This window comes from Desmodus rotundus, chromosome 13 (genome assembly GCF_022682495.2).
Source record: "Desmodus rotundus isolate HL8 chromosome 13, HLdesRot8A.1, whole genome shotgun sequence".
NCBI classification, from domain to species: domain Eukaryota; kingdom Metazoa; phylum Chordata; class Mammalia; order Chiroptera; family Phyllostomidae; genus Desmodus; species Desmodus rotundus.
Window position 1 is genome coordinate 31723137 of NC_071399.1, and position 12343 is coordinate 31735479.

A 12343-nucleotide genomic window follows, 5' to 3' on the forward strand; every position below is an offset into this window, starting at 1 on the left:
TAAAGCTGACTCCAGTTAAAGGCAGAGCCCCAGGCGTTAGACAGTGATTTGCAATCCTACTGCACACTGGAATTAGCTGGTGGCTCTTTTACAAAGGCTCATGTCCAGGCCTGACCCAAACCAATTAAATCAGAGTGGGGCCCAGGCAGTGATATATTTTAAAAGCTTTCCAGGTGACTCTAATACATAGACATGGTTGAATGCACTGAGATAGATGATGGAAAAGAGCATGCACAATCCATTAACTGATTTGCTCATCAATTAATATATTACATATATACACACACATATATATATGCCATACCTTTATATAAATGAGAGAAAAGGAGGATGTTGGTTTTCAGATATTCAATATTTTTCAAGTATGTTCAGCAAAACACTAATTGTATAAGTTGTCAATTACTATTGTCTAAAGAAGAACAAAACAGAAGCCTATTGGAGAAACATTGAGCTAAGCTAATGAGCTTCTCTGCAGGACTTTCCCGGGCCTTTCTGTGCCAAGTGTGCTGTGAATCCCCAACTCCCTTTTTGGAATTCCTTGTGGCTTATGAGGCTACTATATGTTCTTCCCCCAACAAATCAATTATTCTCAATTTTGGCTCATTATCTATAAAATGGCAGGTGTGTGGTATTGATGAGGGACAATATTTCTTTTGATATGTTTCAGTTTTCAGATTCTATAGTTTATTTTGCCTTCTTTGATTTCCTATTACTGTAGAGCCTTTCTTTTCTCCACCCTTGTTTGTGGAAAGTCATTTATTACAATAATATATTATGGAGAATTTTAAACATATTCAATAGTGAAGAGAATAACATGATGAACTTCTTCCTACCATCAACCAACTTCAACATTTATAAACAGTTACCAGCTCATGCCAGTTTTGCTTTATCCATTCCCCTCAAATCTAGCCTCATTTGAAGTAATTCTCAGCCATTGTGTCATTTAACTGGCAAATATTTTGATATAATTCTCTAAGACATAAGAACTTAAAAATATACCCATATTACCTTTACCACATACAATTTCTATCAACAATAATTTATTAGTTTTCCAAATATCTAAATTTCACATTACATTCATTAACTCAAAATTTTTTATATACTTAAAAATTAGGATCCACATAATGTCCAAATATTTAACTATACTTATGTATCCCTCATTTCTCTTTAAATATACAGGCCACCCTCCTGCTTAGACATTTTTACCCTTGCATTTTATATGTTGAAGAAATCGGGTCATTTGCCCAGCAGTTTTCCACATTCTGGATTTTGCAGAGTGCACCCCTGGTTTATTTTAACACGTTCCTCTGGCCTCTGTTCCTGTTAATTAGTAGTTAGCTCACAAAATTTCATTATATTCAGGTTTTTGCCTTTCCTTCCTCCATCCTTCTATCCTTCCCTCCTTTTCTTTTCCTTCTTTCTTGGCAAGAACACATGAGACACTTCTTGTGCATGTTGCCACTCCCTCAATAATGTTAGCAATGATTGATATTCATTACCTAGATTCATTACTTCTTAGGGGCTGCAAAAATGAGTTGCTCTGATTCAGTCATCCTTTCTTCATTTATTTGTAGTGGGGCTGCATCAAGTTATATTTATAAACTAACAGAGAGAATTATCATTTTTATAATATTAAGCCATTCTCTCTAAAAGTGCAATATGTCTTTCCATTTAAGTATAATTATTTGACTTACAGGAGCATTTTATAGATTCCCTCATTTAGGCTATTTACTTATTTTTGACAATGTTGCCTTCATTTCCATCCTGCCTTCCAAAAAGATATTTTAAAATATATGTAAAAGTAATTGGTTTTACATGCTGATTTAACAACTTGCTACTTTATCAAGTTCTCTCATAATAGTAATGTTTTCATTCATTCTTTTCAGTTTTCTAATATATGATCATCTCTGGACATACAAATATTTTTAGCTCTTTTCTACCTTTTGCCTTGAATTGCTTTCTCTTTTCTAACATCACTGGCATTACAATGTGTAAGTAAGAAGTTACCCGTGTGTTGTTTATCATCTTCCTACTTATTAAGCATATAAAGTGGGAATTCACTGACTGCATAACGCTGAAGAGTCAGCAAGAAAGGTTTTCCTTTCAATGACTTAGGAGATATTTTTACAGTGCTAGAGATCAATTTCAGATAATAAAAGAGAGTCTATAAAGTTTAGGTGTTACCTAACAGAGAGAGAGCTGATAATAATGTAATTATTTAATTAATCAGGGTTGTAGATTCAGAGCCTCGCAATATGTATGTACTTTGGGACTCAAATTGTAGAATGCCCCTCTCCACTGACTCATCAAACTATAGTTGATGTATATATATAATATTTTTAACCTAAATATGGTATTTGTTATAATATATGAAATAGATTGAAAGAGAAATTATTAATTAAAGGTTGGAGAAAATGGATTAGCATTTTCTGTGAACTGAAACAAATTCTTATCTAAAGGATCACACCATCCATATAATCGTTTAGAGCTACGTGGGGATACCAAGGTTGGACATGCTGATGTAGTTTGCCTCTTAATATCTCCTCTAATTGGTCCCTTTTCTAAACTGTCAAGTTTCCAATGGAGAAACAGTTGTCACGAACTACATACATTTATTCCTCAGCAAGTAGAACCACTAGGAAATACACTGCAAAGATTTTTTTCTTATGAGTTTATTCTTCAAATTTCAACAACAAAAAACCACATTTGTTAAGCTTCTATTATGCTTACAAAATGCTACACCAAATACAATTTCAACCCCGTAGAAGTTGACATTCTGGTGAAAAGCTAATAGATATGGGCCAAAAAGCTCAAAAGTAAATAAAATAAATAGTTACAAAGACAATAATATTCTTCTGGGTTTGAGTCTTAATATAATATTGGTTTGTTAAATGTTTCTTTGAATGTTTCCAGTGGAATAAAAAGTGAAGAAGTTCACCTTCTATTAGCAACTCAAGAATCTAGAATGTATCATTCAAATCAATGGTCTTTAAAAAGTTCCCATGCACATTTAGGAATTTGCTAAGTCCACTGTAAAGTGAGTTTTGGATTCATCACAAATAAAATAATTTTATTCATCTAAATGTCTTCTAGTTACTATTGTGCACAATAGCCAAGCAAAACTGCTAAGAAAAATATATAGTTTTAAAAAATATTATTTTTTCATAATTTGTCTAATAATTGGTCATGAGATTTTACCTGTAAATGGATAAAACTAGCTTTTTATTTTTAATAGAGATTCATTCCTAGGATTAAATAAACAAAACCCATTCATTATTATATAAAAGTCTCAGACTGTGAATATATACTAAAATATATCATTAAAATATTTAGCAGAAAGAATAATAAGGGCTATACATAACTGTAGTAAAAAACATTTAATGAAAAATAACATGTTTTGTACATATCAGCTGTCAGCACACACTTGATAGATAATTGTGTTGGGCTGTGAAGCAGGGGCTTGAAAGCACAGCCCCTACTAGAGCCCTTGACATCATTCCACCTGTGGTTTCTGCATGTTATTTATCAGGTTATGGAGAATCCAGTGAGTCTCACTGCAGATTTGAGAGTCTGCATGTTTTCCAAGATAAAAGTTTAAGGAATCAATGTAGCTTCCAGGTACCAATCAAACATCTACACTGAGAAATATATCACAAGAGGCAGCCTGCAGACCGGCACATATTGTGCGTACCACTGGTCACTCTTAACTTCCCTCTTTCTTATGTTCATCACTATTTTTCTTCTAATAAGCAATAAATAAGTAAAACCATGAAGTTTTCCTTCATCAATCCGTGGGTAAAAAAGTATGAAAAGAGAAAAATATCTATGGTCTTGTTGGTCTCATTTCATACTAGATTTTTTGCAACGTTTTCTAAAAACCATGCTTTATGAAAATTCACCAGGATTAGCTGAGTCAGCATGATTTAGGATGTACTTACAGGATGCTAATTGAATTTATGGGGTGACATTTGTTCTCAATAGCATACAGGTTTCAAGTGTACAACTCAACAAAACATCATCTACACACTGCACCCTGCACCCACTGCCCCAAACAGTCTCTTTCTGTCCCCATTCTCCCCCTTTTGCCCACCTCCACCTACCCCCACTCCCTTTTCCCTCTGGCTATCACCACACAATTGTCTGTGTCTTTGTGTTTATATAAATAATATATATATGTATATATGCACACATATATATATATTTTTTGCTTAATACCTTCACCTTCTTTATTCCAGTTCCCCAATCCCTCTCCCCTCTGGCAGCTGCCAGTCTGTTCCCTGTGTCCATGTATCTTTTTCTATTTTGTTCATCAGTTTATTTGTTCATTAGATTCCACATATAACTGAGATCATATGGTATTAACATGGTGTATAGCAACTGTTCCTGTTGTAAATGGGGACACCTGAAAAACTTTTAAAAATGTAGCCACACTTTCAGAAGAAAAAATGCCTGAATTTAAAAAGTTTTTCAAGTATTTCCATTTACAAGGAATAGTGGCTATCCCCGCTTCTTGAACAGGTATAGTGAGTTAGAAAACACCAGAATTTCTGTAATAGTAACTTTGTTTAATCTCACAACTGTGTAAATCTATTGTGATCTTGATTTTACAGACTAGGAAACCAAAGCCCATTATAGACCCTTCATCTTGGCCAAGACAGAACTGCTAGTAAAAGTCACAGAACTGGGACTCACATTCATTTTATTTAATTCCTCATCCAGTGTCCCTTACCACCATGTTAACATTTCTCCCTAAACAGAGTGGAACTGTAATTCTTCATGTGCACCTTGGTTTTCTATCTTTCCACCTATAACTTTTTACAGCTTTGTGTTTCTTTCTCTACCTGGTAAGGCAAATTCTGTTTCTACTCTTTTCTTTAACACTTAATTTTTGGATATGCTTAATTTGACTAAGCTATTCACTTAGTACTATTAAGATAAACATAAAGAATTTAGTGTCTTTCAAGTTGCCCTAAATTGTAAATGGATTCAAAATAATCAATGCCTCTTTAATATATTTTTATGCATTTCCCATAGTCAAATGTATGCAAGTCACATAAAGATGAATCTATGAATAACAGCATTTAGCATAAGAAAGTATTTCCATTCTGATTTTTGGCCAAGGCTTCCGAAGATCTTTGCCCTGATTTCAAATACAGATGTCCTCCGTCTGTCTGTCTGACCTACTTGAAATAGCAGAAGCACAGATCAGCTCTTCACCCAGCATTGTCTTTCAAAACAAGTGCTTCCGTTTAAAAAAATAAAAAGATTATGCCAGTTGTTTACAAGACCACACAAAAATGATGAATACGTCAACAAAGCAGAGATATTAATTTCAAAACAGGATGGCAAAGTATTCTTTTAATTCTGTGTTTGAAAGTAATTATACAAGTAGTCTCTATTGAATTAAAAATAGCTTAGTGGGGAAAAACATTAAAGTTTATAAAATTTCAAAAAAATCATACTTACTTGTTCAAATTCATTCTTTTGAAATTCTTCAAAACCAAAGATGTCCAATATTCCAATATCCAATGTCTGCATGCTGAAATAAAGCAATTAGACAGTGACTAGGCATACTTCAAGCTTTTACATGCTGCTTGCTCCTCCAGGTCAGAGATATCTGGCCACTTAGCATACCCGTTAACTTGAAGTATCAGCATGCAAATAGAAATAGTCATCCTACAGTTTGATGAAAAACTCTGAAAGTTAGGGGGAACATGTTCTTTTAATGCTTTGATTCAAACAGAGAACATTAACAAAGATAGAGTGATTTCTAAGTTTAAAATGTAACAATACACTGGTAGTTTAATATTTGTTTTTCTGAAGCAGTACTTTGTCTTTCTCCTTTGACTAGACTTGCTTTCTCTAAAGGAATTTGTGCCACCTGTTAAATGGCTCTCACCAGCTAACACTTGTACCTCGTTAGGCTACAGAAGCAGGACTCAAACAGTCCCCTCATCACACCTAAGTACAACATGAGGTAAATGACAAATTGAGCCGTGTGCATATTCTGACAGATCAAATTCAGCCACTTCAAAAATTATCTTATGATCTTCCTAGAGGAATTCTTATGAATAAAGAAGAATAGAGAGCATACAACTTGGTTGTAAAATGGGAAGAAAGCATTTTCAGGAACATCTATACAGGACACATGGATAAAATCAAAGTGGGGTAGGGATCAAGGGCTGGAGGTGGGGATGACTGGGGTCAGGGGGAGCGGTGGGGAAAAAATGGAGGCAACTGTACTTGAACAAAAACAAGAAAAAAGGAAAAGCGATTAAAAAAAAGAAATCAATCAAAGTACTTTGTGATACTTTTATTTCCCCAGTGCAAACTACCACTAGGAATTTGCTACAGTCTTGGATGGTTCAAGCCACTGATGTCAGAATCCTCATGGTGAGTTAGGAAAGAAGGGAGAACACCTGACTGCCGACAGCAGCCCTGACAGCCTGGCTTCTGTGAGGAGAGTGGTGGCAGCATGCAGGAGTGTGTGTGAGGTTGCTTCTTGCAAAGAGGGCCCTGATGATGACTCTGGATGCTGGTGACCAGGAGGGCACATACCTGTCCTCTTCCTCATCATTGGTCCAGAGTATGAGGAGGACAACTGCTGTCCTCACGTTCTGCCAGTGGGTGTGGGATCCCATCATCATTGCTGTGCTTATTGTTTCAATACCACCACTCTTGCTCACGCAGATATTTTTGCTATTATTATCCTCTCCACTTGGCTTGTCCAAACTATAGAACCACGTTGACAACTGACTCTTTTTGTGACTGTATTTTATTTTAACAGTCACTACATACTCATGATCCTTAGGGGTTTTAATATATTACTTAAATGACCATTTTTTTTCTTGAAAGAAAGGTAGAGAATTGATTCTATGGTATCCTGCCTCTAAGATTATTTGTTGTGGTTAGTACAAATCAGCTTCAGAAGCAGAAGGCAGAACATTTTAAAAGCCTTTAATAAAAACTTTGCATGACAAAGAATATAAAGCAATTAGAGAAAGGAAGAATCATTTAATGGATGTCTCCAGGTAATGGATTTAATCTTTTAGAACAAAAACAAAAAGTTAGCTATATACTCCACCTCATCCTATGTGCCCAAGTAAACTGTATATGTATTAGATAATTAAATGTTAGAACAAAAAAACAAATGAGATTGTTTTTTAGGTCTGGAGAAAAACAAAAGAAAATGTTTAAAAGTATAATTAAACATATACGATTTTTTTTGCAGGAGAAATATATACATAAAATTAAATTCTGTTAGAGGTAAGTATTATTTTAAAGTGCATAGTCTCATTCATTTTCATGAATTTCCTCAATCTATCAACAAGAGTGACCAGTCATACATTATCTCCCGGCCATCCATGCTCTGTCCATCCAACTCTGTAAGGTGCACAGATATGTTGGGAGTGATGTTCACTCAGTGGTAACAATAATGCTCAGGTTTTGGATGATTTGTTGCTTTCTTGTGTGTGTGCACATGTGTGTGTTTTCTACATTATGAGCTGCATTGTTTCTCTTGTAGGAGCTTAGTGATGAGACTGGTCAGGTTTTGGAGTTGTTTTGTTTTGGGTAGGAATCCTAGTTCAAACACTTCTTAGATAACTTTGGGCAAGTTACTTAAAATATGTGAGCTACAGTTTTATCATCTATAAAAGTAAGATACAGTAGTATGCATACACCTAGGTCATTGTTACAATTAGACATGCTGCAAATAAAGATCTAAGATAATAGCTACTATACCATGTATTTCCAATCACTGGAAGTGGCTTTCAGAAAATAGTTGGTATAGAAATGAAGAGAATGGCTAATAGAATATAAATAGCTAATAGGCATATTAAAAATGTCAATATCATTAAAATTGCAGAAGAAATAATATTTTAAAACTTAGGATGAGAAAGTCCCACATACTTTTGTTACAAGTTTGAACGGGTAGAGCCTTCTTAAACAACGATTTAGTTGTGTGGTATAAAGCTGTGAAGTGTTCATTTCACTTGAACCAGTACTTTCATATGTAGGAGCCTACACTAACACAATTACCAGAAATGCAATTAAAGAATACGAACCAGAATGTTCTTTGTTATCTTAATTAATGTAGCTAAACAAAAAGGAATAATAAATACCCTATGCTAAAATATAATTAATTAAATGGCATGCATCCTATGATGAATATAATAAAACTCTCAAATTAGTAGAAAGCAGCATATACATTCTGTATACAGAATAGCCCCATTATGTATCCAGAACATCTGAAAGAAGTACAGTCAACCTGAGAAGAGGAAATATAGTTTTGTTTACTTCTTTTTATTATTCTGAATTTTCTAAGTTTTCTACAGTGAATCAATATTATTTTTATAACCAATAAGTATTCAATTGATATTTTAAAGACACTGTGACTGCATAGTAAGTGTTCTTGAATAACAATAAGCTAAAACCTAAAGATGGAAAAAAATTAGTAACTTATAGTATAATTTCAACAATGTTAAAAATAAATCAATGGAACAGAAAAAAGTTAACATTAGATGTCTTTAAAGAGCAGGCCTAGAGATGATTTCTTAATTTTTTAAGTGCTCTATATTGGATATTATAATATTTTTATCATTAACTTTTATTTTAAAAATAGATTAAATACATGTTTGGTATTTTCTGAATTGGTGGGGGAAGGCACAACAGTACCCTTAAGGACAGAGAGACAAACGTGTAGCCCAGAAGGTTTGTGCTTGTGCAGAGATGAGAGGTGCAACAGGGCCCCTAAGAGTCAGGAGAGAAAGAGCAGGGGCACTTCCTGAGGGCCCTATGTGGGTTGCAAGCATGGATGCTTCCAGAAAACTGCTATCAAGATCTCATTTGTGACTCACCTGACCGACTCCCAGCTACCCTTGTCAGCAGTAGCCCTGAAATTACAGCATGTAATACTGATAGGAGTTGGGAAAAAAGGCAAGAGCTACCAGGGACACGATGTCACTGTGTATGTACTTCTTCTCATAAGGATGGGGACTTTGTGTTGACAAGCACAGGAAGGATGCTGAGGCTATGCAGGTATGTGAGTGACAAAAATGTGTTAAAAGATTCTAGTTCAGAGTGGGGAAAGTAAGTTATTAGTAATTTAGAGTAGTATAAATTTGGTTTAAGGAGCATTCCCTTTAAATGATTTTTTAAGATTTCATAGATATTGCATTCCAAATTATATTTAGCTACAAAATTAAAATGCTATTAAAAAAAGATGGTATAGAAGGAAATCATTTTCAGGGGAAAAATTAAATGCAGGTTTAATGCATTTTAAGGATTGCTTTTGCAACTACTGACAGACATAATGTGTTCATTTTCTTTCAAAAATCTATTTCATCATTTCTGATCGAATGAAATATGTGTCTGTTTTTGCAATAGCAACCTTGGCAGGAGAGTTACAAGAATTTGCAGCCAGCAAAGTGCCCATACTATGTAGCAGTCAGCATTACTGTCATTTCTCTTATTGATATCTTGCCTCATATTACACAGGCATTTAACTCAACATCCCATTTCTAGCAAAGAGGAACAGACAGAGGTCATCTGATCAACCAGGATTCAATCCTGTAGGCAAAATTAACATATTAATGAGATGGTCTGTTTTAGTTCAAATTCTTCCTTAGAATTCTCCTGAGGGCATTCCTGATGGTTAACAAAGCTGTCTCACTTGCAATAGTTTATTAATAAAATACAATACGTTTTATATCAGACAAAAATATTAAGTGCCAAGGCATGTTTGTGGTTTTGATTTTGTTTTCCATGTGTGAATATAGGAAGGGGTAAGATCTGAATTGAAAAGAATGTCTACCTTAGAACATGGATGAACTGATTTCATTTGGGCGGAGAAGTCTGGTGGCATGTACAAGTCAGAATTTGTCCTCAATAATCCCTAGGCAAGGAAATTAACTAGAGAGTTACCTAAGCATGTAGTTATTTTAGGAAATAGCTAAATCCTACTTGGCATAAAATCCTTAGAGAGATGTAGAGCTGAGTCAGCCTCTTCAGCTGATCATTGACTTGTAGGCCCCCCAATGGGGTCAGAATGAAATATAAAAGCATTCCAGGCTTGAGCAATCTGGTTGTCCAGACACACTACCCTTGGGATCAGAGAGCTTACACACAGGTTAGTGGTGCAAAGTCCCTGGGGTGGTGAGCTACACTATGGCATTCCCTAACTCTGCTGCCGATACACTGAAGAACTTAAGTAATAAGATTTGTTTTTAACTGGCAATGTGCATTCATGGTAGAGGCTCATTGTGCCCATCCCACAGCTCACCTCCCAGCATTTTCTCTCATCTGTGGGAGGAACATGGGGTGGAGAGCTGTGACTCCAGGGCTGCATCCTTTTGGGAGTTCCTGCCTTTTAATCTTTGACCAAAGCAAGTACCTGAGGTTTACCATTTTCTGAAAACATGTCAAAAATTAAGGAGAGATTTTGCACTTGCGAACAAGTTAAGCTAGAAGCTGGGTGATGGAGGGAGTGTGTTTACCAAAGCAACCATCTGCCTCCTCCTATCCTGTGTGGAACTGTGTAAACCAACATCATTTCTAAACACAGTCCTTCCTTGTACTTCTTCCCCACTGGCAAAGGAAGTTAGGAGGCAAAATTATTCGGAGAGCCCTTGGGGTGAAAACTGCAGTTAATTAGCCTGGATATATAAGAAAATCCAGCGATAGGATTGAACACTAGAGCTAACATGTGTACCAAGCACTGCTATGAGCACTGAAAATACCTTACCTCATTTAGCCTTAACAACTACCCTAGGAGGTAAGTGCAGTAATTACCCCCATTTTATGGAGGAGAACACTGAAATGGGAACAGTGCAGTTTTAAGTTGTCCAAGGGCACCATTAAAGAGAGCCAGGATTTGAACTCAGGCTGTCTAACACTAGCCCCTGTGATGGTAAGCCCTGTGAAGAACTGCATAGGTCCACTTCCAATTGCCAGTCCTGTAAACAAGTCTAATTTTAACCTACAACAGAGAACCCAAGTGGGGAACTCTCCCCAGGTTTAAGAAGAATACAAAGAATAAAAGATCAGTGAAAGCTACAAATCACAGCTAAAAGGCATTCATACTTTTAATAAACACATGCTCTTATTTATTATACCGCATTTGTAACAGTGATATATATGTTATATACATATTTTTGTTACCAAAAAGCATTTTTAGAAATAGGGGTCAAGCTACCATACAATTTACTTTTTTAAAACCATAAATAAAATTTAGTTTATATGAACTTTTACACTCATAGTTTAAAACAACCCTGCTATTTCAGAACAATAGGAGGCTATTTAAGTAAATTATGACATAACTATTCTACCAAGTATTGTGCAATTATAAAAAATGGTGGTTATGAAGAATAGATAGAAATGTGTACAGTTAGTACAATGAAAAGAGCCAGATACGAACTGTATGTATGGAATGTGGAGTAACTGGAACCATCATACATCGCTGGTGGTAGCTGAAATTTGAAATTTGGAACATGGTTTGAATTCATCTATGAAAGCTAAAGCACATGCCAACTGAATGACCCAGAAATCCCACTCCTGGGCATGGATCCAGGGGAATGAGTGCATGTGGCCACTAAAAGCCATGCACAAGAATACTCGTGGCTGCTTTATTTATATATTCAAAACCTGGAGACAGCCCAAGTGTCTATCAACAGTAGAATAAAGAACTAGTGGTATGTCCATACATGTTTTTACAAAGGGAGTAGAATGAGAATGAACTACTGCTGCACTCCACATTGTAGATGCATTTCATACACATAACACAGAACTAAAGAAACCAGACAAAAACAGTGCATGAAGCCTTCTGGTGTACTGGACAGATCCTACATCTCCGTCTGCATGGAGGTTACATGGTCATGTTGCATATGTGAAATCCACTGATATGTGTATAGAATATGTGTACTTCACCTATGTTATGCCTCAACAAAAGAATAAAAAAGTGCAGGCTCACTAGGATCATGACTATGCATAGGGATAGAGAGATGAATAGTTAAATATTTGTTAAATAAGAAGCACTCAGCCGGATGTTCACTTTGGTACTACTGAATCTAACATGATGTTATAATAGTGACCCTTCTTACAGTTGACCTTGGCTAAACTCCCATTTATTAATATAAAGACATCAGTGGGGAAGACAATTACAAACAGCATGTTAGATGGGCCCAGAGGTCAAGGAATAGATGGGAATACATTCTTCAAGCAGTTGAATATAATTACAGCAGTATTTATCCCATTACCATTTTCATTCATGTTGGAGATTTATATCTATCTTCCTCCTATGTCTTCTGACTCGTTTGACAACTTCCTACTGCTCTTTGAAAGCAGA

At 35.5% G+C, this 12343-nt stretch overlaps 1 protein-coding gene across 1 annotated transcript in view; it reads right to left on the bottom strand.

Annotated features, from left to right (window-relative positions):
- Nucleotides 1-12343, bottom strand: part of MYO16 (myosin XVI) — a 518514-nt gene that overhangs the window by 213452 nt on the left and 292719 nt on the right. Inside the window, exon 21 of the mRNA XM_053916793.1 lies at nucleotides 5467-5539. Coding sequence (XP_053772768.1) covers nucleotides 5467-5539 — 73 coding nt within the window. The remainder of the gene's footprint in view (nucleotides 1-5466; nucleotides 5540-12343) is intronic.